This window comes from Bos taurus, chromosome 29, assembly GCF_002263795.3.
Source record: "Bos taurus isolate L1 Dominette 01449 registration number 42190680 breed Hereford chromosome 29, ARS-UCD2.0, whole genome shotgun sequence".
In the NCBI taxonomy this organism is placed as follows: domain Eukaryota; kingdom Metazoa; phylum Chordata; class Mammalia; order Artiodactyla; family Bovidae; genus Bos; species Bos taurus.
Window position 1 is genome coordinate 1,114,822 of NC_037356.1, and position 24,754 is coordinate 1,139,575.

Below are 24,754 nucleotides of genomic sequence, written 5' to 3' on the forward strand. Positions count from 1 at the left end.
AGAATCATCATCAGGATAATGAGTACAACAGAATGCAATTATTAGTATCTTGCCACTTTGCTTGGCATTACTACCTTCTGAAAGGAGCTGATAATCATCACAGTTGCTCCTGTCTGCAGGACCAATGTTTTTTTGATCGTGGAGATGAGGAAGCCATTCTTGGAGCTTCTGGGTTTCAAAATCATTTTCAACTGTGGGCTTACTTTCCTGAAAAAGTAGATAGATGAGGGTGGGGATGACACAGGATGAAGGGTCATGTGAAGAAGTTATTAGATTTGTAACTCCTTCAATTAGTACCTCAAGCAAACAAACAGCTCCAACTACATTATTACAAATTTATCTATAGATTAAAAAAAAAATTAGAAGTACTTCTAATATTGAAAGGGTAGTAATTCCACTGAAAAGAACCACCAGTCACAGCCTTGAACCTCAAAAACAGCCTCCACTGCACCTTTCAAGATTAGATTTGAGTATCCCTAGACCTCACATTCTCATGAATTCAAACTTCTCCTGAGCATCAAAAGAACTATAGAATTCTGTTCAGGCTAACTCATAAATTTAGGAAACAGTCTTTTAAAATACAATAGACACATTCATATATAGGGAGATACCCTGTCTCCCATATAGAGAAACTATGAATAGAAACCAGAGTCCTCTCAACAATTCAGTCACAGCAGCAGGTCCAAATGTCCATGAGCCTAAAATCACACCACTTTTATACCAGGTGTTAGTACTGTCACTTAAAGAAAAAGATGGTACTCATTTTGATTCTATACAAATGTCAACAAAATGCTCTAGAGAAAGCAAAGTCTGCTATTTGCCTAAGAGAAATTCTGCTAACTAGTTATTTTACAATTTAATCTTGTGGTAAGCTCAAAACTCTTTATGACAAAACTTCAAAACACGGCCTACATTTTTAATGATGTTTGCATTTGGTTGTATCAAACTACTGGCTGAAATTAGTTGGGCTTCAAATAACTATTAACCTCATAAACACCATGCAAGGCAGATGAATTTTTATGTTTTAAATCCCATGTTATTTAAGGTAGAAAATTAAAGCACAGTTAAGTTCAAACCACTTATTCTCAATAACTAATAACTTATTATTTCAGCCTAGGAGTAAAATAAGTAGTTTGGCTGAGTTACCTGAGTCATCGGGTTACTGGTGATGTTTCATTCTTAGATATTCAAGTTTAATACATACCTGGCTGTCTTTGAAGAAATCCTTCAGAGTCTCCCGATGTTTGTGTGTCTGTTGCTGCAAGGCTGTCTGTGTTGGTACAAGCAATACTTCTTGGGCTTTCTGACTAAAAGGCAGAACTTCTTTTTGTAGCTCCAACTGCTTCTGAAGTCCCCAGTTATCTTGCTGAGCAAAGATGGGTTGTGAAAAACTCAAAATTCTATCTTGAAGTCTTGGGCTCACAGAAGCACTAGAGGGAGCTGCACATTCAATCTTGGCTGAATACAATTCACGTATGTTTTGAGATTTTACCTCAGCAAAAGGTAGTGGAATAAACGAATGTTCTCTTTCCTTGGGTAGAAACAAAGAGGGCACAGGCTGCCCAGAAGCATCACCTTCAATCAGTTTTGTGTGATTGCCTCTTAGCAGTTCTTCCTGGGCCTTTTCACTAAAACGTAGCACTTCACCCTGAAGGCCCAACTGTGTGGACACATGGTCTTGCTGAGGCAAAACAGCCTGGGATAAATGCAAAGGCCTCTCCTGAGGTCTAAGAATCTCAGGATGACTTGAGGAAACAGCAAGGTCACTTCTGGCTGGAAAACACTTTGGCATTCCTTTAGAGTCAGCAACAGGCAGTGCTACGTGGGATAAGGATGAAGAGGTGGTGGTCTGCTCAGCTGAGACCCCTTTTTCCAATTTACTTAGTGTTTGCAAAAGGAATTCTTCTTGGACTTCCCTCTGTATATCTAACTGCCGTTGATAGGCCTTTAAATCACCATGGTGAGGTTGGACAAAATGCTTAGGTGACTTTCCCTCAAGTGTATATTGTCTGGGCAAAACCAACTCTCTTTGGATTTTCTCGCTACATGGAAGGGGGTTTGTCTGGGCATACAAATGTTCTTGTTGAAATGTGACTGGATAATCTTGTTGAGGCAAAACAGGCTGTGGTAAACCTAAAAGTCTATCAGGCAACCTTGGTATCTCAGAATGACCTGAGGAGACTATATTATCACTCTTAGTTGAACAAGGTTCTTGGATTCTACCAGCTTTACTAGGAGGTAATGGAGCAAGAGGCTGTATGACTTGGGGTAGGAAGGAGGAGGTGCCAACCTGCTCTGGAGACACTCTTCCCTTCCACTCACCCTGTTTGTGCAAAAGAAATTCTTGCTGAGCTTCCTGCCTAGACTGAATGATGGCTTCCCTCTGTGTAGCTAACTGTTCTTGGAGTGACTTCAGGTTATCTTGCTGAGGCTGTATAAGCTGTGATAACTTCCAAAGTCTATCCTGCAACACCGGGATGTGAAAACGGCTTGAAGGAGTTCTACTCTCACTCTCTGCTGAAAGAGGTTCCCGAGATTCAGCAGAAGGCAATGAAGTAAGAGAGAGCTGCCCTAACCGGGGTGTGAACGAGGGGCAAATCTGTCCAGAAGATACATTCCCTTGGGATCTCTGGCTGAACTGAAGGGCCTCCTCTTCTCTGTCTAACTGTTCTTGCTGTCCTTCCAAATTACCTTGCAGAGGTTGTGTATGTCGTGAAAATCCCAGAAGTCTTTCCTGAGATCTTGGGATCTTCCAGTGGCTCAAGGGAACAGTACTGTCACTCCTGAATGACATGTATTCCTGGCATCTTTCAGATTCAGCTCCCTGAGACAAAGAAGTGCCAGTCTGTTCAGAAGGGAAAATTTTTTCTAATTCACTTTGTTTGTGTACAAATTCCTGAGTTTCTTGTTTATCGCCAAGTATTACCCTCTGAACGTGTGACTGATTGTGGAGTGCTGTTAAATTTTCCTGCCGTGGCAGACTATACTGTGGAAAACTAAGAGACGCATCCTGAGATGCTGGCATTACCAAATTATTTGAGGGAATAACACTATCCCTCTCAGAGAAATAAAAGTTCTGAATTCTCCTAGGCTCAGTTTTAGCTGAAACTTGTGAAGCAAGTGAATGTTGAGTGACCACTGGCAGGAACGAAGAACTCATCTGCACAGACTTAGCGTCTTCCAAATCCCTTTGTTTACGTGAAAGTAATTCCACTTGGGCTTCATGCCTGGCCTGGAGAGCATCCCTCTGTGTAATCAGCTGCTCTTGGAGCAACTTCAAACAATCGTGCAAAGGTTGGAACTGTTGTGGGAAACCTAAAGACCCATCCTGAGATGTGGGCATTTCAGTCTGGATTGAGAAATGCTCCTTCTCAGTCTTAGATGAATACTGGTCCTGGATTTTTCCAGACTGAGGACCAGCAGAAGGCAGTGAAGTAAATGTATGCTGAGCTACTTGAGGTGGGAGAGAAGAGGACCCAGTCTGTTCAGCCCATACTCTCCCATCCAACTCATTCTGTTTATGCACACATAATACTTCCTGGGCTTCCCGCCTAGCCTGAAGGCTGTCCCTCTGCGTTTTTAACTGTTCTTGGAAAAATTTTAAATTAAGCCTATCCTGAAGTTGTGGGACCCCAGGATGGCCTGAGGAAACACCAGTCTCTTTATTGGTTGGAGAAGATTCCTGGATTCTCCTTGACTCAGCTTGGGCTGAAGGCAGTGAAGCAAATGAATTCAGAGGTACTAAAGGAAGGAATATAGAAAGGCCAGTTTGCCCTTCCAACTCTTTCTGTTTACACAAAAGCAATTGTTCCTGAGCTTCCTGTCTTGTCCGAAGAACTTCCTTCTGTAGGTCTAACTGTTCTTGGAGAGCCTTCAAATTACTTTGCTGGGCTATGATATTTTCCGAGAATGGCAAAGACTTATCCTGCATTTGGCCAGCTACAGAGTGGCTTACAGAAACTACACCTTTGCTCGCAGTTGAAGAGGGCTGCTGGATTTCTCCAGACTCGACTTTAGTAGGCAGAGAACTAAAAGAATGCTCAGCTACCAATGGTAAGAATGAAGATGGTTCAATTAACTTAGAAGATACACTTTCATTGTTCTCTGAGAACACTTGCTGGGAGTCTAAACTTTGAAAAGCTGTTGCCCCAGATGTTTCAGCTCTTTCTCTAGCATCCTGTACTGTCAGTGGCTTATCATGTGATAAAGCCCTTGAAAGCATTTGAGAATCTTTAGCGACCAATTTGTAGTCTCTCTGTTGTACTTCAGTCTGTGAGAGTTGCTTTTGGTGTTCTTCTGATTCCAAAGCTTGCTTGGCTAAAACATCTGAAGTGACTAATGCTTCAGTTGTTTCTACCTGTCTTTGTGGAAAGCGACTCTGTCTTGAAACCTGAGAATCTTGCTCTAATTTGGAGATCTGTACAGGTTGTTTGTCAGGACTCAGTTTGGGTCTCTGACCTTGATCCTCATGTTCTGATGGAACGCTGGGTCTTTCAGATTTTGGTGGTGGCACTGATGTAACAGAATCAGGTATCACTGGCGTAGCTGACATGGATGGGTACTTTCCTCTTAACATTGTCTGATATTCAAGTAATCGCTTCCTGGCTGTTTCAACAGACTGCTTGTGAAACCTACCCCAAACAAACAAATGTTACTCTTTTTTGATGAAAACAAAAACAACCTACATTCTCAAGTGTTTATACATTACATTCAATCTAGGGATGGCCATAATCAAGGCAGAAATGGAACAATGCTATTAACATTGCTCTTTGAGAAATCTACACGTCATAATTCTAAAGGGAATCCTGGTAAGATCTTCATATACACCAAATAATAAACCCTGAAAATGTAGCCACACAATATCACATAAAAACTGTACCCTAATTAATACCTGTTTTGCTGTAATAGCTGTTGCTGATAAATATGAATCATCTGCCTGTGCCTATCTTCATCAGAACATATGGTGTATGATGTTGGAGCAGTGCTGACCTAGTAAAAGACAAAGCTACTAATCAAAAGGCAAATACAGAAACAAGTACTAGAGTATTTTACATAAACTGAAGTTCTATAATTGTAAACTTCCATATAGCCTTTTTTTTTTTTTTCTTAAAAGAGACTGGCACTTCCATTGTTGAGAAATGAAGTAATCTGTCACTCTCGTTTAGTGTCAAGGAAGTTCAAGAGCTCAACATACCTATTACATACAAGTCACGGTCATTGTATTAGCACTGTCTAGAAACTGAAAGATGAGAGTCATCAGGTCTGTATAAACTTACTTATACACACATATATATATATATCAATCAGGTTTGTATAATCATATACATACATACTTTAAAAAAAGATAATCAAACACAAATTAGAAAGGTGTTTTACTTTTCTGAACACTAAGATTGATTGTTCTTATCCTCCAACAGTCTACACAGGGATGAGATTTCCTGCATCCTACCCCAGTCTGTTGAGTTTTTTTTCTTTTTTCTTCTTCCAGCTGAGCTCTGAAGCAATCAGTTTCTAATCTTAACTTCTGTTGTTCAATCTGTTCAAGCAATTCCAACTGCTTTTGCTTCTGTTCTTCTATTTCCATTATCTAAGTAACAAAAATACTACTGATCTATTAACAACAAACTCATACCAAAGTTTACATGCATTACAATGAAAAGTAATAGGTCTCATCCCCAAGAGTACCAACTCTCCAAGAAGAAAGTGGTGATATTTTATCTGTTCCTGCCACTGCCAGAGGAAGGAAAGGAGTGAGATGGAGAAAGGGGAAAGGAGAAGGGAGAGAACTAAAAATAAACATATTAACTATTTCTATTTCCTGGGAGCACAGGGAAACCTTGACCACCACTGAAGCACCACCTCCAGAGAAGTAGCAAATTCTGTGTTCACATCTTTAGCTCTTATCCTGTTTTCGGTAAGGATAATGCCTAAGAAATTAAATATCAAGACCTCCCACAACACTTTGATTTCTTAGGCATACTCGTAAAAGGGTGCAGTTATCTAGAAGTTAAATAACAGTATAGTGAACAACATTCAGTCTTTACTGTCAGGCATGAAACAGATGGGAAGACAATGGCAGAGGCATGATAAACTCTAAAACTATACCAACACACACACACACACAAATCCAAGAAATAAAAACATCTATGTTAAAGTAACTACGATTCATGAGGACAAGGACTAGTCTAACTGGTTGCCTGCTAAATCCAACACCTTCTAGTCCTTGAAATATACGTAAGAAACAAGGAATGAACAGAAAAGGGAATCTATGTGAAGCTTTATTAAGCGGCACACTTCTGCTAGAAATGATCTAATTTTCAAAATTAAAAATGTCTCAATCTGATACTACCTATTCCTCATCAAGCAAGAGTGACTATAGCTGAGTTCCTGTCTTTACCTTCCTTCAATATGGTAGTCACTAGCTACATGTGACTATTAAAACTTAGAGCAATCCAAAACAAAATTTAAAATTCAGTTTTTTTCAGCTGCTCTACTCATATTCAACAGCCCACATAGCTAACAGTTACCATACTTGACACAGATATGGAATATTTCCATTACTGTAGAAGAATCTATTAGACAATACTGCTTTACAACACAGATTAGAAAGCATTTATCTGAGAAAAAACAATGGCTCATAAGATTATCAACCCTCAGATGTATTTTTTATAAAAGCTATGACTATAAACTGATTGGTTTAGTAACAATTAGCCTCTATCAAGTTAATTTGTATTAAGAAAAATTTTTCATTAAAGTAGAAGGGCCCAATATTACAGTTGTAGAAGCTGAATTAAAATTTTTTCTTTGAAAAACAGCCTTTCAAAAAAACTGTTGGGATCACAAAGTCCAAATGTTTAATATCATGACAGGGACTCAGTTATTCAACAAATATTTATTGAGTACTTACTATATATAAGGCATTGTACAAGAAACTATGTAGGGTAAATTGACTTTTAAAAAAGACAATCTCTGCCTTTATCAAATGAATGTGTAAGGTAGAAGAAATGGTATCAAAAGTAGCTGGATTTTAAGACAAATCTCAATGGTCAAACAAAACTATAGTACCCAGGGGAAGAAAGAAACCTTTAAAAATAAAAATTTCAAATTACCTGTTTCTGCCTCGCTGCCATTCTAACTCTGACTGCTTCTTCCTGAGGATGAAGTAGAATTGAACTTGGAGCTATGAGAGGCTGAGTGGTTTTCATTTCTAAGAGAATTCCCAAAGCAAAAATTAGTTTCACTAATTTAATACAACTGTAATGTCCTTTGTTCATTTATTACATGTAATTTTATTAGGAAAAAGATGTAATGAATTAAGTTCGCTTAAGAATGTGAAAAAGAAATACCTTGTTCCTTTTCAGAGTCAGTACTAAATGAAAGTGGTTTATCTTCACTAGTAAGTGGTCCAGAGTCAATTGTTAGCATGTCACTTTCAACAACTGTAACAGATACATTATTAACATAATATCACTGTCAAAATTAAATCTGAACAATGTAACAAAAATCTACATTCAGATTATCACTGGTCCACCTGAATGTCTTATTTAGTTAAGATCCAGCCACCTTCCAGATGATCACATATTTTATCTGATAAATTCAAGTCAAACACAAAAAGAAAATACAGAAGATACAAGAAGATGTAAGACTAAAATTGTAAACAAAAAGGAAAAGATGAAAGACAACTGACTTAAAAGACAGGCTTACAACAGTTTCAAACACAATAGGAAAGCATAAAAAGAATAGAGGAAGTAAGGTACCAAAGTGTAAAAAGAAAAAAGCTGAAGAAATTTAAATGTATCTTCAACATACTTAGATTTTAGGATTTTTATTATTTATGAAACCAGAGCAGAAAGTTAAGGTAAAGCAGTCTACACTGATCATATCAGGGTAGCCAGAAACTGCACAGAGTATCACCCACACATGCATGCAGCACCTACGTACGTGCTGCACGCACATGTACCTGGTCAGGAAGGAAAGGCCTCAAAGTGGGTTTTATGGGGCAGGTGGGAGCAAAACGTTATATAATCATCTTAGAAAAAAATTATAAAATTAGAAACAGTGCTAAGTACTATATAAGAAACAAAAAAAGAGGGGCTATACAAGAGAGTATTTCAGACAAATCTGAATCAGACTAGGAGCTCAGATGAGATTTCCCTTAAGAAATGGCACTTAAGTGGACATTTGAAAGGTAAGGAAGAATCAACCAGGTAAAGAGTGTGAGATGGACAGGAAACCTTTCCAGACAGGTCAGCAGGCATTAAGGACCCTATGAGGATTAAAAAAAAAACAAAAACAAAAAAAACTTGGTTCAGATAAGGGGAAGAACACAGTCAAATGAGGCTAGAGAAAGATTACTACCCAGGCCCTTTTCCAAAATTACTTGGTTATGGATTAAAGATGAAAGTGTCGCCTTGTATTAAATGCCAATGCCATATTCTCTCTCCTACTTCTCACTCCTTTTTACTACTTGCCCCTTCTCTAGACATCTTCTAAATGCCCAAGTTCCTCAGATGTCTTATAAGCCCTTTTCTCATTGAATTCTTTCCACTAAGAGCTCTTCCATGCCCATGTGCTTGAATATCACATGTCTGACTTCCAAACTTAACTCTCTTTGCTTTAACCAGGTCAATTAAGTTAATAAATATGAACTGAGCACTAGTCTAGACTCTGGGGATATAGCAATGAACAGAATCAAGTCCTACATTCCAGGACTGGAGGATGAGCAAGGTGGAGAGGGGTAGGTGTCAAGACAAGAAGCAAATGAGCAAGAAAGAAAATTTACGGTCCATCAGATGCTAAGAGCCATGGAGCAGAGGTGACAGGGAGTGAGGATTATGGGGCTGGGGGAAGGTATAGAAATTTGACATTTTACATAGCGTGGCTGAGAAGGCTTTATTGAGAAAGTGGTATCTGAGCAAGTATTTGAAAGAAGTGACAGAGTAAGCCATAAATATACCCAAGGGCATCCCCCTCCCTACCCAAAACCAGCACTTTCAAAGACCATATGATTTATATTTGCTGTGTTGGAAAATCAGCCAGGAAGCCAGTGCCTACAGTGCAGTGGTTGGGGGAAAAATGAAGTCAGAGCAACAGTGAGTAAGGGAAGTAGTGGGGAGGGGTGTGTGGGGAGATCTGATGCCACTGTAAGAAAAACAGTTTTCCTGAAGGAAATGGGTAGTTGTTGGAGGGTTTCCCCCAAAGGAATGACGTAGCTGACATGTTTTAACAAGATGACTCTGGAAAAAGATTACTGCAGGAAGGTGCAAAAGCTATGCATAGAGAGGAGGTTAGTATAGGCAAGAATCTACACTAGAGAATGAATGTTACTTACACAAGGATGGTAGCTGTAAGAAATGGCTGGACTCTGGATATATTTTGACCATAGGATCAACAGGTTGATGATGATTTGGATGTAGAATACAGAAGAGACAAACCAGAATGACAAGCTTTTTGGCTTAAGCAAGAGAATTTTTTGCCACTTACTGAAATATACGATCATAGGAAAAGCAGGTATAGGGCAGGAGGGGATATCAAAAACTTAGCTCTGGAGAAGTTTAAGATGTGATTCGATACACGAGTGTGTGTGTGTTAGCTGCTTAGTTGTGTTTGACTCTTTGTGACCCCATGGGTTGTAGCCTGCCAGGCTCCTTTGTCCATGGAATTCCCCAGGCTAGAATACAGGAGTGGGTTGCCATTTCCTTCTCCACGGGGATCTTCCTGACCCAGGGTTCAATCCTGCATTGCAGGTGGATTCTTCACCACCTGAGCCACCAAGGGAAAATATCAAATAGACATTTAAATAAAGAAGTGGAGTTCAACGAAGAGGCCAAGTCTGGAAAGACACACCTGGAAGTCACTGGCGTACAGAGTGTAATGTAAAGGCATCACATTTTAGAGACCAACTAGGGAGTATCAATACAAAGAGATGAGATGTGAGAATCAAGTTCTGGGGCAATAACTAGTGGTTGTTGAGATGAGAATAAGCAGCAAAGAAAACAATGACGGAGAAGTCAGCGACGTAGGAAAACCAAGAAAGGGAGGTGTCAAAAGGTCAAGTGCAGAAAGTATTTTCAGAAGGATTCCTGCTGTACTTAGGATCAAATCAAAGACTTAAATAGGAACTACAAGCCACTTCTTTAAGAAGGCTGGCAGCAAAACATTTCCACATAAATCCAATTACTTTGTTTAAAAAAAATCTAGAAGATAAAACTCAAAGAAAAAAGCAAATCAAAGAGTTATATCATGATTCTTGTTTGATAGTATGTAATTCAAGGAAATACTACTGGTTTGACTTTAGTAACTTCTGGGAATATATTTAAATAGCCTATTTATCTACCAAAATTTTTTTTAAAAAATTAACAAGAAACCAAATCTCTGGTGGGAAAGTAAAATAAACACACAATTCTGTACATTCAAAACTGTTAATGTGTTCATATCCTTTGATTCGGGAATTCTTTTCCTTTGTTCCTATGGAAATAATTAAAGATGTAGGCAAAGACTTTGCTAAAATGATGCTCATTACAGTGCAAAAAAGTAATAAGAAACATTAGAAACAGCCTGTACATCTCAACATAAGGAACAGGCTAGTTCTGGTTCATCAATGTCTTTGGAAACATATCTATGAATAATTCACTACACTCAAAGTGCTCTGGAAGAGGATTCAGTAAGGTTTCTAACACTCACTGCCTGTAAGTGGCAGCATTATGGGCTTTGAAACATTTTTCTTCCTTTTGACCTCTGTTCTTTGATTTTTCAGAAATGAGCTTATCTTTGAACAACTTAGAAAGGGTTTATGTACTATAGTATGAGACTGGAGAAAACTACCTTGTTCCTGCCCAGAGGATAATGTTCTGTCTTCACTCACAGTTGCTCCTGATTCAACTGTCAGGGCTTTACTTTCAGCTTCACTGACAGTTGTAATCATTTCACCCTCCTCTTCAGACACGGATTTAATTGTCCAGAGAGATTTTTGGCTTCGGATCTTATTTAATAATTTTTTAAAAAGAATTTTTGAAGGAATCTGGTGGGTCTTCACTGCTGAGGGAACTAAAAGAAAAGGAAATAAAATTTATTCAGCACCTATTACAAATAAAGTAAATTACTCTATCTTTACACTTAGTTACCACAACTACCACTGGTTAAAACAAAAGTACAACTGTATTTTCCTCAGTATTTACAATTAAACGCAATTTTATAACCAGGTATAAATTTTTTCAACTTAAATAAGGACACCAAAATTCAATTACAGCTGACCCGTGAACATGCATGTGAATTGCACGTGCATGCATGCTAGGTCACTGCAGTCATGTCTGACTCTTTGCGACCTTATGGACTGCAGCCCACCAGGCTCCTCTGTCCATGGGACCAGGCAAGAACAGTGGAGTGGGATACCATGTTCTAGGGGATCTTCCCAACCCCGGGACTGAATCCACATCTGTTTCGTCTCCTGCAGTGACATGCAGATTTTTAACCACTAGCACCACCTGGGCTCCACTTATGTGCAGATTATTTTCAAATAAATATGTTATCACAGGACTACATGATCCAGGGTTGGTTGAATCTGCAGATATACTGGGTACTGAGGCCCAAGTTACAAGCAGAGTTTGGACTGTATGGAGGGTTGGCACCCCTAACCCCTTGTTCATGGGTCAACTGTATTTTTCAATGATCGGCATGCAGCAAGCTTAAAAATGTATCAGGAAGATGCTTATTCCACTTGATAAATGATGACAGAATGTGTATCTCTTAATCTGTGGTTAAGACTAGCATTCAAAATATGTGCTATAAGGTTTGCAAGAAAATGAAAGATTCTGCAGAGGCCAGAAATGAAGTTTAAAGGGGAATTCATGGCAATTGAGCCCAGAACCCATTTTTCTGAAATTTATGCCAAATCGTAGTAACCTTATACTTTGTTCGGACAGCAGTGTGAACACAGGAAACAGGGATAATGCCTAGAGCCCTACCCCAAGGAGTCTTAGAGGAGATCCACATAAAATGGGAACCCCCAAGGACTACCTATCCACAGTGTATGGTGAAGATGAAAAGAAAGTCTGAGTGGTTTTGAACAAAGGCAATACTCTTAGGAATGGGGAGAAAAGAAGTTAAAAGGAAGAAGACTTGGTCTCTAAGGAGATGTGTAGTGAGAGACAGCTTTGTCTTTTTAGAGGTATTGATGCCTCTCATAGCTCTGGCCTGGATTACTGCAGACTGTGGTATCATCATTAACATGAGGAAGACAGAAGGACAAGGCAAGAGAAGATGAAAAATGTACTGTTAGACACTGGCAAGTGAAAAAATTCAGAAGGTGGAGAGAGAGATGAAGTTTGGAAGAAACCTAAGTTTGTGCTGTTCATCCTCACATATGAAGTGCCTAGAAGCACAGGAGATTGCACCATAGAAGCACAAAATCTAAAAAGCAAAAACAAAAAAATGCTGACCTTTCAAATGAACTGAGTTTATCAAATAACCTAAGTAACCTAAAAATCTTCAGACTACATATACATATATATATATATATATATATATATATATATATATATATAAACATTCCTCCTATGTATATGAAAAGGATCTTTAGTGACGGAAATCTGAAGTTTCCTCCCCTTATCACTCCCATTAGTATTAGGCACTGTTTGTAGTTAAATTCAGAGAAGGCAATGGCACCCCACTCCAGTACTCTTGCCTGAAAATCCCATGGGCGGAGGAACCTGGTAGGCTGCAGTCCATGGGGTCGCTAAGAGTCGGACACGACTGAGCGACGTCACTTTCACTTTTCACTTTCATGCATTGGAGAAGGAAATGGCAACCCACTCCAGTGTTCTTGCCTGGAGAAGCCCAGGGACGGGGGAGCCTGGTGGGCGGCCGTCTATGGGGTCACACAGAGTCGGACACGACTGAAGCGACTTAGCAGCAGCAGTAGTTAAATCAAACCAGCCTTTCCTAACTGCTGGCAAATGATGAACATTTTTTCCTATAAAATACAGCAATATTCAGGTCAGAAGTTTTTACCGTCTGCTTCACTAGAATGTACTGTTTCAGCTTCTGTCATTGGAATGTTTTCAGTCTCCCCTAAACTTTCATGTTCCATTGAGAGGTCCAGTTCTTCGTCTTGGATCTGATCAATCACAGCAGGCAGAGGCTCTGGTTCAAGGTGCAAAATCAGGTTTCCTTTCACCTCTCAATAAAGAAATGCACAAACATGTTTCCATTCCAAAATGACTAAAAAGAACTTGCACATAAAATTTTAAAGCTCATCACAGTTTCAAGTTTAAAATATGAGCACCTCTTTCAAATGAGAACTCCTTTCAAAACAAAAACTGCTTCATCAAGACAAATGTATTTTCCCACAAAGACATTTAATAAGTAACATTTTAGTGACATTTAATAACATTTCAAAGTAAACTTTGAAAGTTTACTGAAAACATCTTACTTCTGTCTGCATTGTACATGTCTTCAAAGGCAAATTCTAGCTCTCTCTGCCAATCTTCTTTCATTTCACTGCGTTTGTATGGAAGTTCCACTAGTTGTGGCGGCATCCGTGCTACCATCAGTCTCCTGCGTGCCAGGTCCTCTTGCTGGAGCTGCTGGAGTTCTTTCATTAGTTTCTCTTGATTCTTCCAAGGATAAAGAGAAATAATTAACAACTGAGTCACACACTTTGGATAGTAACATTAATAGTGAGGAAATCATGAAGGAAATTAAAAGTGGAGAAATCATGAAGACAGGGGCTGTAGTTCCATCCCCTCCTTTACCATTTGATCAAATGCCACAAGACACTACGAGTTGGCCCTCCATATCCGCAGTTCTTCCAAATCCACAGATTCAACCAACTATGGACCGTGCAGCACCACAGTATTTACCATTGAAAAAATATGCAGGTGTAAGCTGACCCACACACTTCAAGGGTCAACTCTATTATGCTGGCAAGTAATATGAGAAGATGGTTTTGGTTAGGCCACAAAGCTTCAAACGTGTCTGTCAGGTCTTCTTCCTCGGGACAGTCACAAAGCTACACTCTAATTAAGGTGCCACCGCTCCTGCAATGTACTTTTTTCAGTTCTCCATGCTGCCAGCAGCAGATACCATTCTCAAGTGAGCACCAAGACTCAGGGAGATTGTGCCTTAACAAATATTTCCTGTTATTCCACACTATGCTTATGATTAAACAGCTAAGTAGTGAAGAAGGGAGGAAAACCCTGGGAAGACTGACTGTGAAGTCCACTTTCTTAACCACTAAACACTACTAATTTATACAAGAATGTGCTCAGTTTATATTACTTTTCATGTTTTTTTGCCTGTAGGTTTAAAACTTAGATGAAATTCATCTTTTAGCTTTTATAAACTAGGGGTAAGTTATGATTATCACGATAATCATAACCTGACTGTAGTCTCTCTCCATGGGACTTCCCAGGCAGGATTACTGGAGTGGGTAGCCATTCCCTTCTCCAGGAGATCTGCCTGACTCAGGGATCCAACCCAGGTCTTCGGCACTGCAGACAGATTCTTTACTGTCTGAGCCAACAAGTCCTAGTGATAAAAACTAAAAATTTAAGTCATAATTCAGTTCAAATTATACAAACTAAGGCATCTAATTCTGTGGCATCTAATTACCATAGAAGTGCATAAAAACTCATTCTTCAGATGAATGTTTAAAAATCCAAATGTATTAGTCAAATTCAGAAAAGAAAATCAGACTTCTAAGAAGAGGAATCATTTCTATGCTGTTTCAAGAATAAACATTGAACAATAAGCATGACAGATGCAATGCTATAACTACAAAGCCAGCTTTCATCATACATATTTTACATCTCTGCAACAAAGTTCAATGCTTCTTGACAGCAAGGATTGTGACTATTTTTGAACAATATTCTGCAAAGCCAACAAGTCCTTTGCTTGGTAAATATTTAATGAATCGAATCTGAAAATCCACAGAGCACAAATGTAATTCAAATAACTAAATGAGAAAAGTGATTAATTTCTTCTTGGGCTATTTTTAAACTGATTAATACATTAAACTTTTAATATATTCATTAGTACAAATTTTAGAAGAAAAATGAGAACAGTTTCATCCAACCTGAATTTGAAACGAGGAGGTAAAAGCAAGTCGGAAAACTTGGAATAACATGAATCAGAGACGCTGTTTTCCCATTCTTCAAGACTCTGTCCTTTGAGACTGTTCCCTGTCAGTTAAGTCCTACAGTGCCATCCGTAAGGCCATCAGCAGAACTGAATGCTTACTTGAGCCAAATGGATCTTTTTCATTGCTTGGAATCCCCGGGCATGTGCCTTCTCACTCTGTTCCATTTTCTCTTGCGCTGCCTGCTTCTGTAGTTCTTCTAATCTTTTAGCTTCTTCTTCAGCAGCCAAATGAGGATCTGGCTAGCAGTCAATCAATAACATTTTAGACAAATAAAGTATGAAACAAAATGGTAACTAAAAAGCAAAACAACCCTAAAGTCATGTTTTTCTATTTATATCAAATTAAATGATAACCAGCTACATATATTCTTTCAAGTTATATTTTTAAATGCCCACAATTATCAACAGCATGTATGTATGAAAAAAGTCGAATTGTTAAACAGTTTTACAACTTGTTCATTTTAAAGTAAAGTACACTATACTCATCCAAATAATTCCTCCATCCTACTTTTATTAAGAAATTCTACTAAAACAACAGTGTTGAAAGGTAAACAAATAATAGTTAAGAAACCACAAACGTCAAAGGTCATGAAAGCCATTAGCACTAAGATTTGCCTTTGGTTTTCAGCCAAAATTTGCTGCTTGGCTTGCACCTCGGGAAGGCCAAATAATCAAAACACCTTCTTTAACATAATTTCTGGCTTACTAGAACTTGTGCAAATCAATGATCATGTGGTTGTACAGTGAGCCATTATTTCATTAACATAGCAACATTCAATGTGTGCATGTGCGTTGGGAGTGGGGCATGGAACATAACCTGGATTTACTATTATACCTAAACATTCACTTTCAAATACAAGTAAGCATTTCAAACATAACTTTAAGTAAAAATCTTAAATATTTTACATGGTAAAAATCTATCAGTCAATGAAACAATAACCACAAAAGCTATTACCACATATTTAAAATTATTTATAACTCTCAAGTAGTGAGATAAATAGAGAGATAGCTAATGAATTAAGAAAGAGTAGGGACTTCTCTGGCAGTCCACTGGTTAAGACTCTGCCCTCCCAATGCAGGGGATGTGGTTGGATCCCTGGTTAGCAAATTAAGATCCTGCAAGCTGCTCAATGCAGCCAAAAAATAAGAAAGAAACAAAGAGTGTAATGGCCAAATAAATGTATGAAAAATATTATATTCCTTTTGAGCTAATAAATATTTATGTAAATCCTTATTAACAAAGGTCAGATTAAATCAAAGTTATAACCTCTATAAAATTATTCAGTGTATTAACATGTAAAATATTAAAATGAATTTTAGGAGCAACATTTCATTTAGGCCATGAGGTTTTTAAGAAAAAAAGTTATTTGGGGATTCTTCACATCATGTGAGGGTGAATTAAAAACCAGAATGTCAACTATGATAAACCAAAATTTGAAGAGAAGGAAAAACTTCAAAACACACAACATATATAATAAACAGACTGAGTCCAGATATAATGATATATATAAAGAGTATCAATAAAGGGTCAGAGAAACATTAGACATGCCAAACAAGTTTTAATCTGACTGCTGCTGCAGTTGTTCAATTGCTAAGCTGTGTCCAACTCTTTTGGACTGCAGCCTGCTAGGGTCCTCTGTCTGTGGAATTTTCCATGCAAAAATACTGGAGTGGGTTGTCATTTCTTTCTTCAAGGGATCTTCCCGACCTAGGATCAAACTCACATCTCCTGCATTGGCAGGTGGGTTCTTTACCATGTAATCTGACCACTCAATGTCAAAACAAGGTTTTACAAGTAACTGTTTTCTTTAAGAAGACAATCTGCTGAAACTTTGTGTCAATGCAATTAAAAATTTAAACAAGTATCTGGTTGAAATAATTTCAAGATTCTATTTTTACCAGCTGAACTCAAAAGATACATGTGAAATTTGCAAAAGTGTAAATCCCAAGCAAAAATACTTTTTAGAAAACATGTTTCTGAAAACCCCTTTCCCATGAATTGTAATCTGCAATACACAAAACAATAAGTGATTAAATATGCTACTTCTGCATCTTCTACCCAAGACATATAGGTCGAAATCTGTTCTGCTTGTCTGCTGACATTTCTGGATCTTACAGCAAACAATACAGTGGATCTGATTAGAAAAATATTTCTAGGATGAAAAATCCATTTTAACAAGTGCTGCGTACAGTCATTGACAAAGGAATAAATCCGATGAAAACATCCTTAGTATAAAACAACTTTTTAATACTAATATAAAGGATGAAGAGCAGGAGTAATTTAGGAATTTCAAGCCTATGAAGTTTTGTTTGTGTGTACAGAATGTAAATGTAGCACAAAATTTAGAGAATAACTGGCTCTAAATAGGAATATAGCAGGTCAATGTCATCATTCTGTCAAAGACAAACTTTATAACATACAACAGACTCTATCAAGTATAACCACTTTATCAAGATATTCAAACAAAACATGACAGCAACTCTCACATGCTAAAAGACTGACTGAACAAAATGAAAGTGCTTATCTGGAGAAAGCAGCTGAAGGAATAACTGAAATATATGCCAAGAATGCAAGTAGTTTTATATGATACCTCCTATAAAGATCCTATCATTCTATTCAAAGATTCTAAATTATTGCACATGTGAAATAAGCTTAGATGCAGATGAAAATACAGAGATTTGTTATCTGGGAAATCAAGCACATTACTGCACTATCACATTTTAAACCCAAGGTTTACAGACAGATTTTTCCTAAGTGATGGTGTAAGGAAGAAAATATTAGAATGCTTTAGTATGCGGGACAGTTTTTATAAAACTGCATTATAACTACTAATGTAATCTTCAAGTCCAGAAATTGAAGAGAAGGTAGGTCTTTTAGTCACTGTCAAAGAAAAAAGTTTAAAAATTTACTGTGACACCATCAGTGATACCCTATATGACAGCTAAAAACAGAAATGTCTTTCATCAATCTTAGTATAAAATATATGTTTAATACTAATAGAAGGTATTGAAAGTTATAATAGTATTTTACAATTTTAAACAATCTTCAAGATTTATTCCTTTCTTAGAAGTTAACTTTATGATGGTAATACTCATCTTGTGTCTTGATCAAATATTAACACTAGCTATTACAGAATTTGTTGCATTCTAACCTCCACATGAATGCTACACTGTGAAATAGTGTATGTATCTAGTAGATAAATATATCTAACATGAAAAAGGTCAAAATTCACTGTTACAAAGAAACAGCAATTATAACAAGGAGTAACAATTGTTTGTCACTCTTAACACAGATAATTAATTTTTAAGCCATATCATTTCCTACAGACAAGGATATGATGTACGCTGTGTGCTAGGTCACTTCAGCTGTGTCTGACCTTTTGCGACCCTAAGAACTATAGCCCACCAGGCTTCTCTGTCCATGGGATTCTCCAGGCCAGAATACTGAAGTGGGTAGCCATTCCCTTCTCCAGGGGATCTTCCCCACCCAGGGATTGAACCAGGGTCTCCTGCATTGCAGGCGGATTCTTTACCACTGAGCCACCAGGGAAGCCCATGAGTACGGTAAGACGGCCATTTTCATATGTTGCAGTCACTTTTTAAAAGGAAATTTAAAGATCTATATCAAGTATCTCTGATAAAATGTTATACACTGTGGAACCTATAATTTCTCTTTTAGACATTTATTCTAAAGATACAATCAGAGCTGTAGACAAAATATACACAACATGGCTTTATTGGTGGTCCTATGGTTAAGAATCTACCTTGCAATGCAGGGGACACCGGTCTGACCCCTGGTCCAGGAAGATCCCACATGCCGTGAGGCAACTAAGCCCATGCACCACAACTAAGCCCATGCGCCACAGAGCCCGTGCTCCACGACCAGAGGCCACCACCACGAGCAGCCCGAGCAGTGCAACCCGAAGGGAGCCCCTATTCTTCACAACTGGAGAAAGCCAACGGGCAACACCAAAGACCCAATGCAGCCAGAAATAAACAAATAAATTTTTTTTAAAAAGCTATAAAAAATGTACAAGATGATTATGTTTGCATTATTTACAAAGCAAAAAAAAAAAAACCCCTCCACAATAGAATGGTTAAATAAACTCTATAATGAAATATTTAAGTAGCTATTAAAAATCATGTTTTAAAAAGCATGTGTATGTTTATACACAAATAATGAAAATGTATTAATTAAAAATACTATAATGAATCCATTAATGTATTAACCGATTACTTTTTCGTGATGAAAACTTAGGTGTTTTACATGTATCTAGTTTCAAATTTCTAGAGTATGTATTATTTTTATGTCAAAAAAACTTTTATGGTAAGAAAATTAAATATATCAATTTAGGAGGCCAATCCCTTTCATTCATATTATATCAACATTCCATTCACATTCAACATGACATTGTAATTCAAAGCATATTTAAAAGATTTTTTAATCACTATTACCCTAAGACAGTTGGTAGAGCTGTTCAAATTTTGATATCTGATAACAATATATGTAGAACAATATATAACTCAATTCAATGGACAGAGAAATAATCAAGTGAGAGTCATGAAAAAAGTCAATCACCTGCTTTGTGTCCACCTCTCTATTCACAAAAGTACAAAGATGATGGTAGGTAGAACTGTTCGTCTTCACGTTAGTTTTCTTTACTTCAACATTCTGAAAAATGAAACAGAAAATAGATTGTTAAGTTGGAAGTATTCATTTTCATTTGAAGCAGGATCCATTGAAAAAAGTAATTTTATATTTTAATCAGTTATTCTTTATTTTTTTTCTTCATGAGAGCGTGCACTGTATTTCCACTAATCTGAAGTTTAGGTTTAAAAGTCAGATTGTATTTCAGTAAGAATAATGAATAGGTGACACTCTACAGTTTACTGTATGACATCAGGAGGCACATAATGGCAAGGTGTGCCTCTATTACTGATTTTAAGTTTGCTCATTTGGTTATGATGTTTCATAATCAATGATAAGAGAAAGTTCTCTTTTGTCTTTTCATAATCACTGAAAGAAGAAAGTTCTCTTTTGTCTAATGGAAGTAGGCCAATGAATAAATGCAAAAGGATGATAGATACTTGTGATGCTAAGTATCATCTCCCAGATTATTTGGAAATTGAAAAGAGAAAAATTTACCAATATAATTGAGATCTCTTGTAGCCACATAACCAAATCAGACAAATACAGAATACAAGAAATTAGTCTATTCAAAAATTCTGAAATAAAAAAGGGTTGGGGAGAGAATGCTTTACTTTGAAGACACAAAGCAAACAGAAGCAAGAGGTAAACCTTGACTGGATCCTGGTTACTTTTCTTAGTGTGATATTGTGGCCACATAGGAGAATGTCCTGGACTAACCTGGTGGTATGGTGGTAAAAATCTGCCTGTTAATGCAGGAGATACATTCAATTCCTGGTTGGGGAAGATTTCATACGCCACGGAGCAACTAAGCCTGTGCACCACAACTACTGAGGCTGTGCTCTAGAGCCTGGAGCCATGACTATTGATCCATGAGCAGTAACTACTGAAGCCCATGCACCTAGAGACTGTGCTCCACAACAAGAGAAGTCACCACAATGACAAGCCTGCGCACTGCAACAAAGACCCAGCACAACAAAAAATAAAAACCAACCTAGAGTTTCGTTAGAAAAAGAGAATGTCTTTATTCTTAGCAGAGGTACGTTAAAGTATATGGGGTGAAATGTAACCTATAAATATACGTTCAAATGTATACATTTATATCTTCAAATGTATACACAACCATTTGAAATCTACACATAATGCAAAATGAAATCTACACACACGCTATTTCTTATACTCTTCTCTGTATTTAAAAATTTTTCATAATAAAAATGTTGGGGGGAAAAGTACCACCACAGTTTAACATATAATTCGTATTTGCCAAATCACTTACACAGACGATGTTTTGGTCAGTTTAAAGTTTTGACCTTGACTTGTTAGGGCTTCCCAGATGGCTCAGATGGTAAAGAATCTGCCTGCAATGCAGGGGACCTGGATTTGATCCCTGGGTTGGGAAGATTCTCTGGAGAAGAGAATGGCTACCCACTCCAGTATTCTTGCCTGGGGAATTCCAAGAGGGTCAGAAAGAGTTGGACAAGACTGAGCCAGTTTCACTTTCGGCTTGTTAGAAACATTAAGAATTATGACAAAAGTAATAATAATAATTTTAAAAAATGGGCAAAATACTGCCTGCCTTTTAACAAGGCACTGGGGGAATGGCTGAAATCTGACTTCTCTGTTTGGATCTTACTAGATCAAATGTCACATGGCAGATGTCTAACATAAAAGTAGGAAGGCTGACAAAACCAGAGGCTTAAGATGAGACTACCTGGTACTGAGGCTGATCACACATACATAAAATACTCTTGTCTATACAACAAAATAATATATCCTGTATTTGTATTTTTTAAATTTCTGTTTAACTTTTTCGATAAACACACCTATGTAATTTAGATAATGATCCAAATGAGTTGTTTTAATAACCACAGCAAGATAATCTGAGCAGGAGAAGCAATACCTTTCAAAATTAATTTCTGCTTAATAAGTTAAATGTTTTTTTTTAAAAAAAGCTTCAAATCACAAAATCACACATTTTACTCTCACAAAGAAACAGACTTTTCTTACCATTTCACATAATCTTATGTGAAGTTATTAACTTATCTGGACCTAATTTCTGTGTCTATAAAATGATAACTATTTACAATAGCCAAATCTTGAATGTGGGAAAGTCTTTAGGGCAAATAATCCTTTTCTTTCCCAATAAAATAAAAAAGGTTACAGTTTTTCAAACAACAAAAAAATCTTAAGACAACTGGAGAAAACTGAACACAGACTGGGTATCAGATTATACTGGGAACAACATTATATTAGTATTGTGCTTTAAAGTCCTTAAACATCAGAGATACAAACTAAAGCATTTGTGGGTAAAATGCTGTCTAGAATTATTTTTAAATATTCTAGATATGTATTACCAGTACAGTTAAAAACTAAGTTCAAACAAATGGCATTTGGATGTGCACTGAATTCTAACAGCAAAGAAGAATTACTATATCCAAGCTCCCATACCCAGAGTAATTCACCTCAAAGAGAGCTGGAGGAGGGGGTGGCAGACTTGCAATTTTGGCAGATCTTTCCTTTTCCACAAGCAGAGCTTCTTTTCGAGCTTTTATATGCCTTAAAAAATAAAAGATGTCATAAATTAATCTCTCAAATAATGTTACAGTACAACTCAAAGTTAAAAATATAAAAGCCATTACAATCTTAAGAAATCCTCCACAGCCTGATCCCACAGGCTCAAATGCTATTTAATAGAGTGCATACACATGTGAGAAAATAAAGAGTAAAAGCGGTGTAGCTAGACATCAAGCTCCATAATGCGGACTGACCCAACAAACATCTAATGTTCTTTAGAATAATTTGGAATTATAAAAACCTAAAAATGATAAAGAGGGGCCACTGCATAAAATGACCACTTCTGACTAGCTAATAGGTTCTTTCATTTTTACAATATGCAAAAATCTCATCAATGACTTGCAGAGTCTATAACCTCTTTTAATGTTCATAATTGCACTGATTTTTTTCTTTTTATATCAGAGGCAGACAGATTTTGGTTGACCTGCATTCTAAACTAGTAATACACTTCTTCAGAAACTCAGTAACTGCTGCTAAAGTCAGAACAGAAGAGAAAGTTCACTTGTTAGTATGTACTCCCCCAACTGCATTATTTTAAACCAAGTTTAACAAACACCATGGATATACTATGTAACTTTTAAAAAGTATCCAAGTTTTAGTTTTAAAGTTTAGTCACTCAGTCATGTCCAGCTCTGCGACCCCATGGACTGTTGACTACCAGGCTCCTCCACCCATGGGATTGTCCAGGCAAGAGTACTAGAGTGGGTTGCCATTTCCTTCTCCACACACACAAAAAAATACCAATGTACCCTTTAATTCCAGCCATATCACTTTCAGTGGAGAATACGGTAAAAATTACTATTACTTTACCAGGTTTTTTGTTTCATTAACATTTCTTTTTGATTTTTCTGTACTTTCAGGGCCTCTTTATGTCTCATTTCTGCCTTTTTTTTCCTTTCTGCTGCCCGGTGTGCCAGAGCATTTAAATCAGGCTCCTAAAAACAAATATTACTTAAAATGTCATGTTAAACAAGACTAAAATGGCAAATATATAATATGTGTGGTACTCTGTCAGGGCAAAAATCATGAAGATGTATTCAAATGAAAACACTGGCTATAGCACAAAATTAATGATGAAATAAATAAAGCTACAAAAATCTGATATCAGAACTTAAAGCTATTAATACTAAAAACACAAACTAAAGCCAGGGACCAAGAATATTTTGATTGACAAATTCTTTAAAGAGTTCTTCCTGACTAAAAGTTTGGTTACAAAGACATGCATTCTTGGAATCCAGCTTGTTTATTTTGTGTGACTATCTCTGGGACCACAATCTAGGATTTTCCAACCATAAATCAGAAGAAACAAGGTCAGGGAGTAGTCTTAAATACTGAGTTAAGTACTACTTTGCCTTTGTGAAAGGAAGAACTCAAGTGTATACACATTTAATTACACATTTTGGAGGTATGAGAAAGGAGTGATAATGAAATCAGAAAACTGAATTCATCCCACCGAACTTGTCCAAAATGACTGAAATGAGTAACAACTTGTAATTCTGAAGGTTACTATTTTATTCACCCAGTTGTTAAGGACTGGAAAAGAATAATGTTTGCTTTTTTTATGAAGTATAGTTTGATTTACAATGCTGTGTTAGTTTCAGTATACAGCATAGTGATTCCGTTATACATACACATATACAGCTGTTCTTTCTTGGATTCTTTTCCCTTGTAGATTATTATGAAATACTGAGTATAGTTTCCTGTGCTCTACAGTAGGTCATTGTTGGTTATCTATTTTATATATAGTAGTGTGTGTGCTAATCCCATTCTCCTAATGTATTATCCCTTACCGCCCACCAGTGGTAACCCTAAGTTTGTTAGAGAATAATGTTAATTTAAACATCATAGAAAACAGATTTTCCTTCACATGACTCTTACCAGAAAATGAATCAAGTAGTATTCTTAGTTATATTAAATTTACAAAAACATTCAGGCTGCCCACAGCAAATTCTATACATGAAAACACTTTTATCAGTGTCTAATAACACAAATCTACTTTTAACAAGTATCATTACCACAGACAGGTAGTCAAATAAGTGCTCACTTACATTTTCTTTGGCTTGTTGATGCCCCTCTCCCATATTTCTTAAACTTGCCAAATACAGTTTTTCCAAGTTCTTGATTTTCTGAGTTTGTGATTCCACCCATTCTGTCCTTAGTTCCTCTGCCAAACGAGTGAATTGCTGATTTCTCCTCTGTTTTATATCTTCTCTTATCTGTAAAGCAATATCTCTTTCTTGTTCTCGAACCTAAAGGATGAATATTTAAGATTACATGAAAAGAGGCTTACTTCAACTTTTTGGAAAAGCTCTTTGGAAACAGGATCCTAAATGAATTTGATTCAGGTATTAGATATATCAATTCTCCAGAATATTCACAAGATATTAGATAAGC

General features: G+C 37.0%; 1 protein-coding gene across 15 annotated transcripts in view; it reads right to left on the reverse strand.

The window, feature by feature from the left end:
• The window catches only part of CEP295 (centrosomal protein 295), a 53,581-nt gene that overhangs the window by 23,042 nt on the left and 5,785 nt on the right, over positions 1-24,754 (reverse strand). For 9 of the 15 annotated variants that reach the window (XM_010820786.4, XM_003588005.6, XM_010820784.4 and 6 more), the window contains 14 exons: positions 24,409-24,609; positions 23,171-23,295; positions 22,249-22,342; positions 19,718-19,810; positions 15,238-15,378; positions 13,430-13,613; positions 13,009-13,176; positions 10,825-11,046; positions 7,347-7,439; positions 7,110-7,207; positions 5,450-5,587; positions 4,892-4,989; positions 1,205-4,631; positions 75-207 (listed from right to left, as the gene is read on the reverse strand). In XM_010820786.4, coding sequence (XP_010819088.2) covers positions 75-207; positions 1,205-4,631; positions 4,892-4,989; positions 5,450-5,587; positions 7,110-7,207; positions 7,347-7,439; positions 10,825-11,046; positions 13,009-13,176; positions 13,430-13,613; positions 15,238-15,378; positions 19,718-19,810; positions 22,249-22,342; positions 23,171-23,295; positions 24,409-24,609 — 5,215 coding nt within the window. Of the gene's footprint in view, positions 1-74; positions 208-1,204; positions 4,632-4,891; positions 4,990-5,449; positions 5,604-7,109; positions 7,208-7,346; positions 7,440-10,824; positions 11,047-13,008; positions 13,177-13,429; positions 13,614-15,073; positions 15,207-15,237; positions 15,379-19,717; positions 19,811-22,248; positions 22,343-23,170; positions 23,296-24,408; positions 24,610-24,754 lie in introns of those variants that run through there. The other 6 variants (XM_024987480.2, XM_059883200.1, XM_024987481.2 and 3 more) reach the window with 6 other exon arrangements.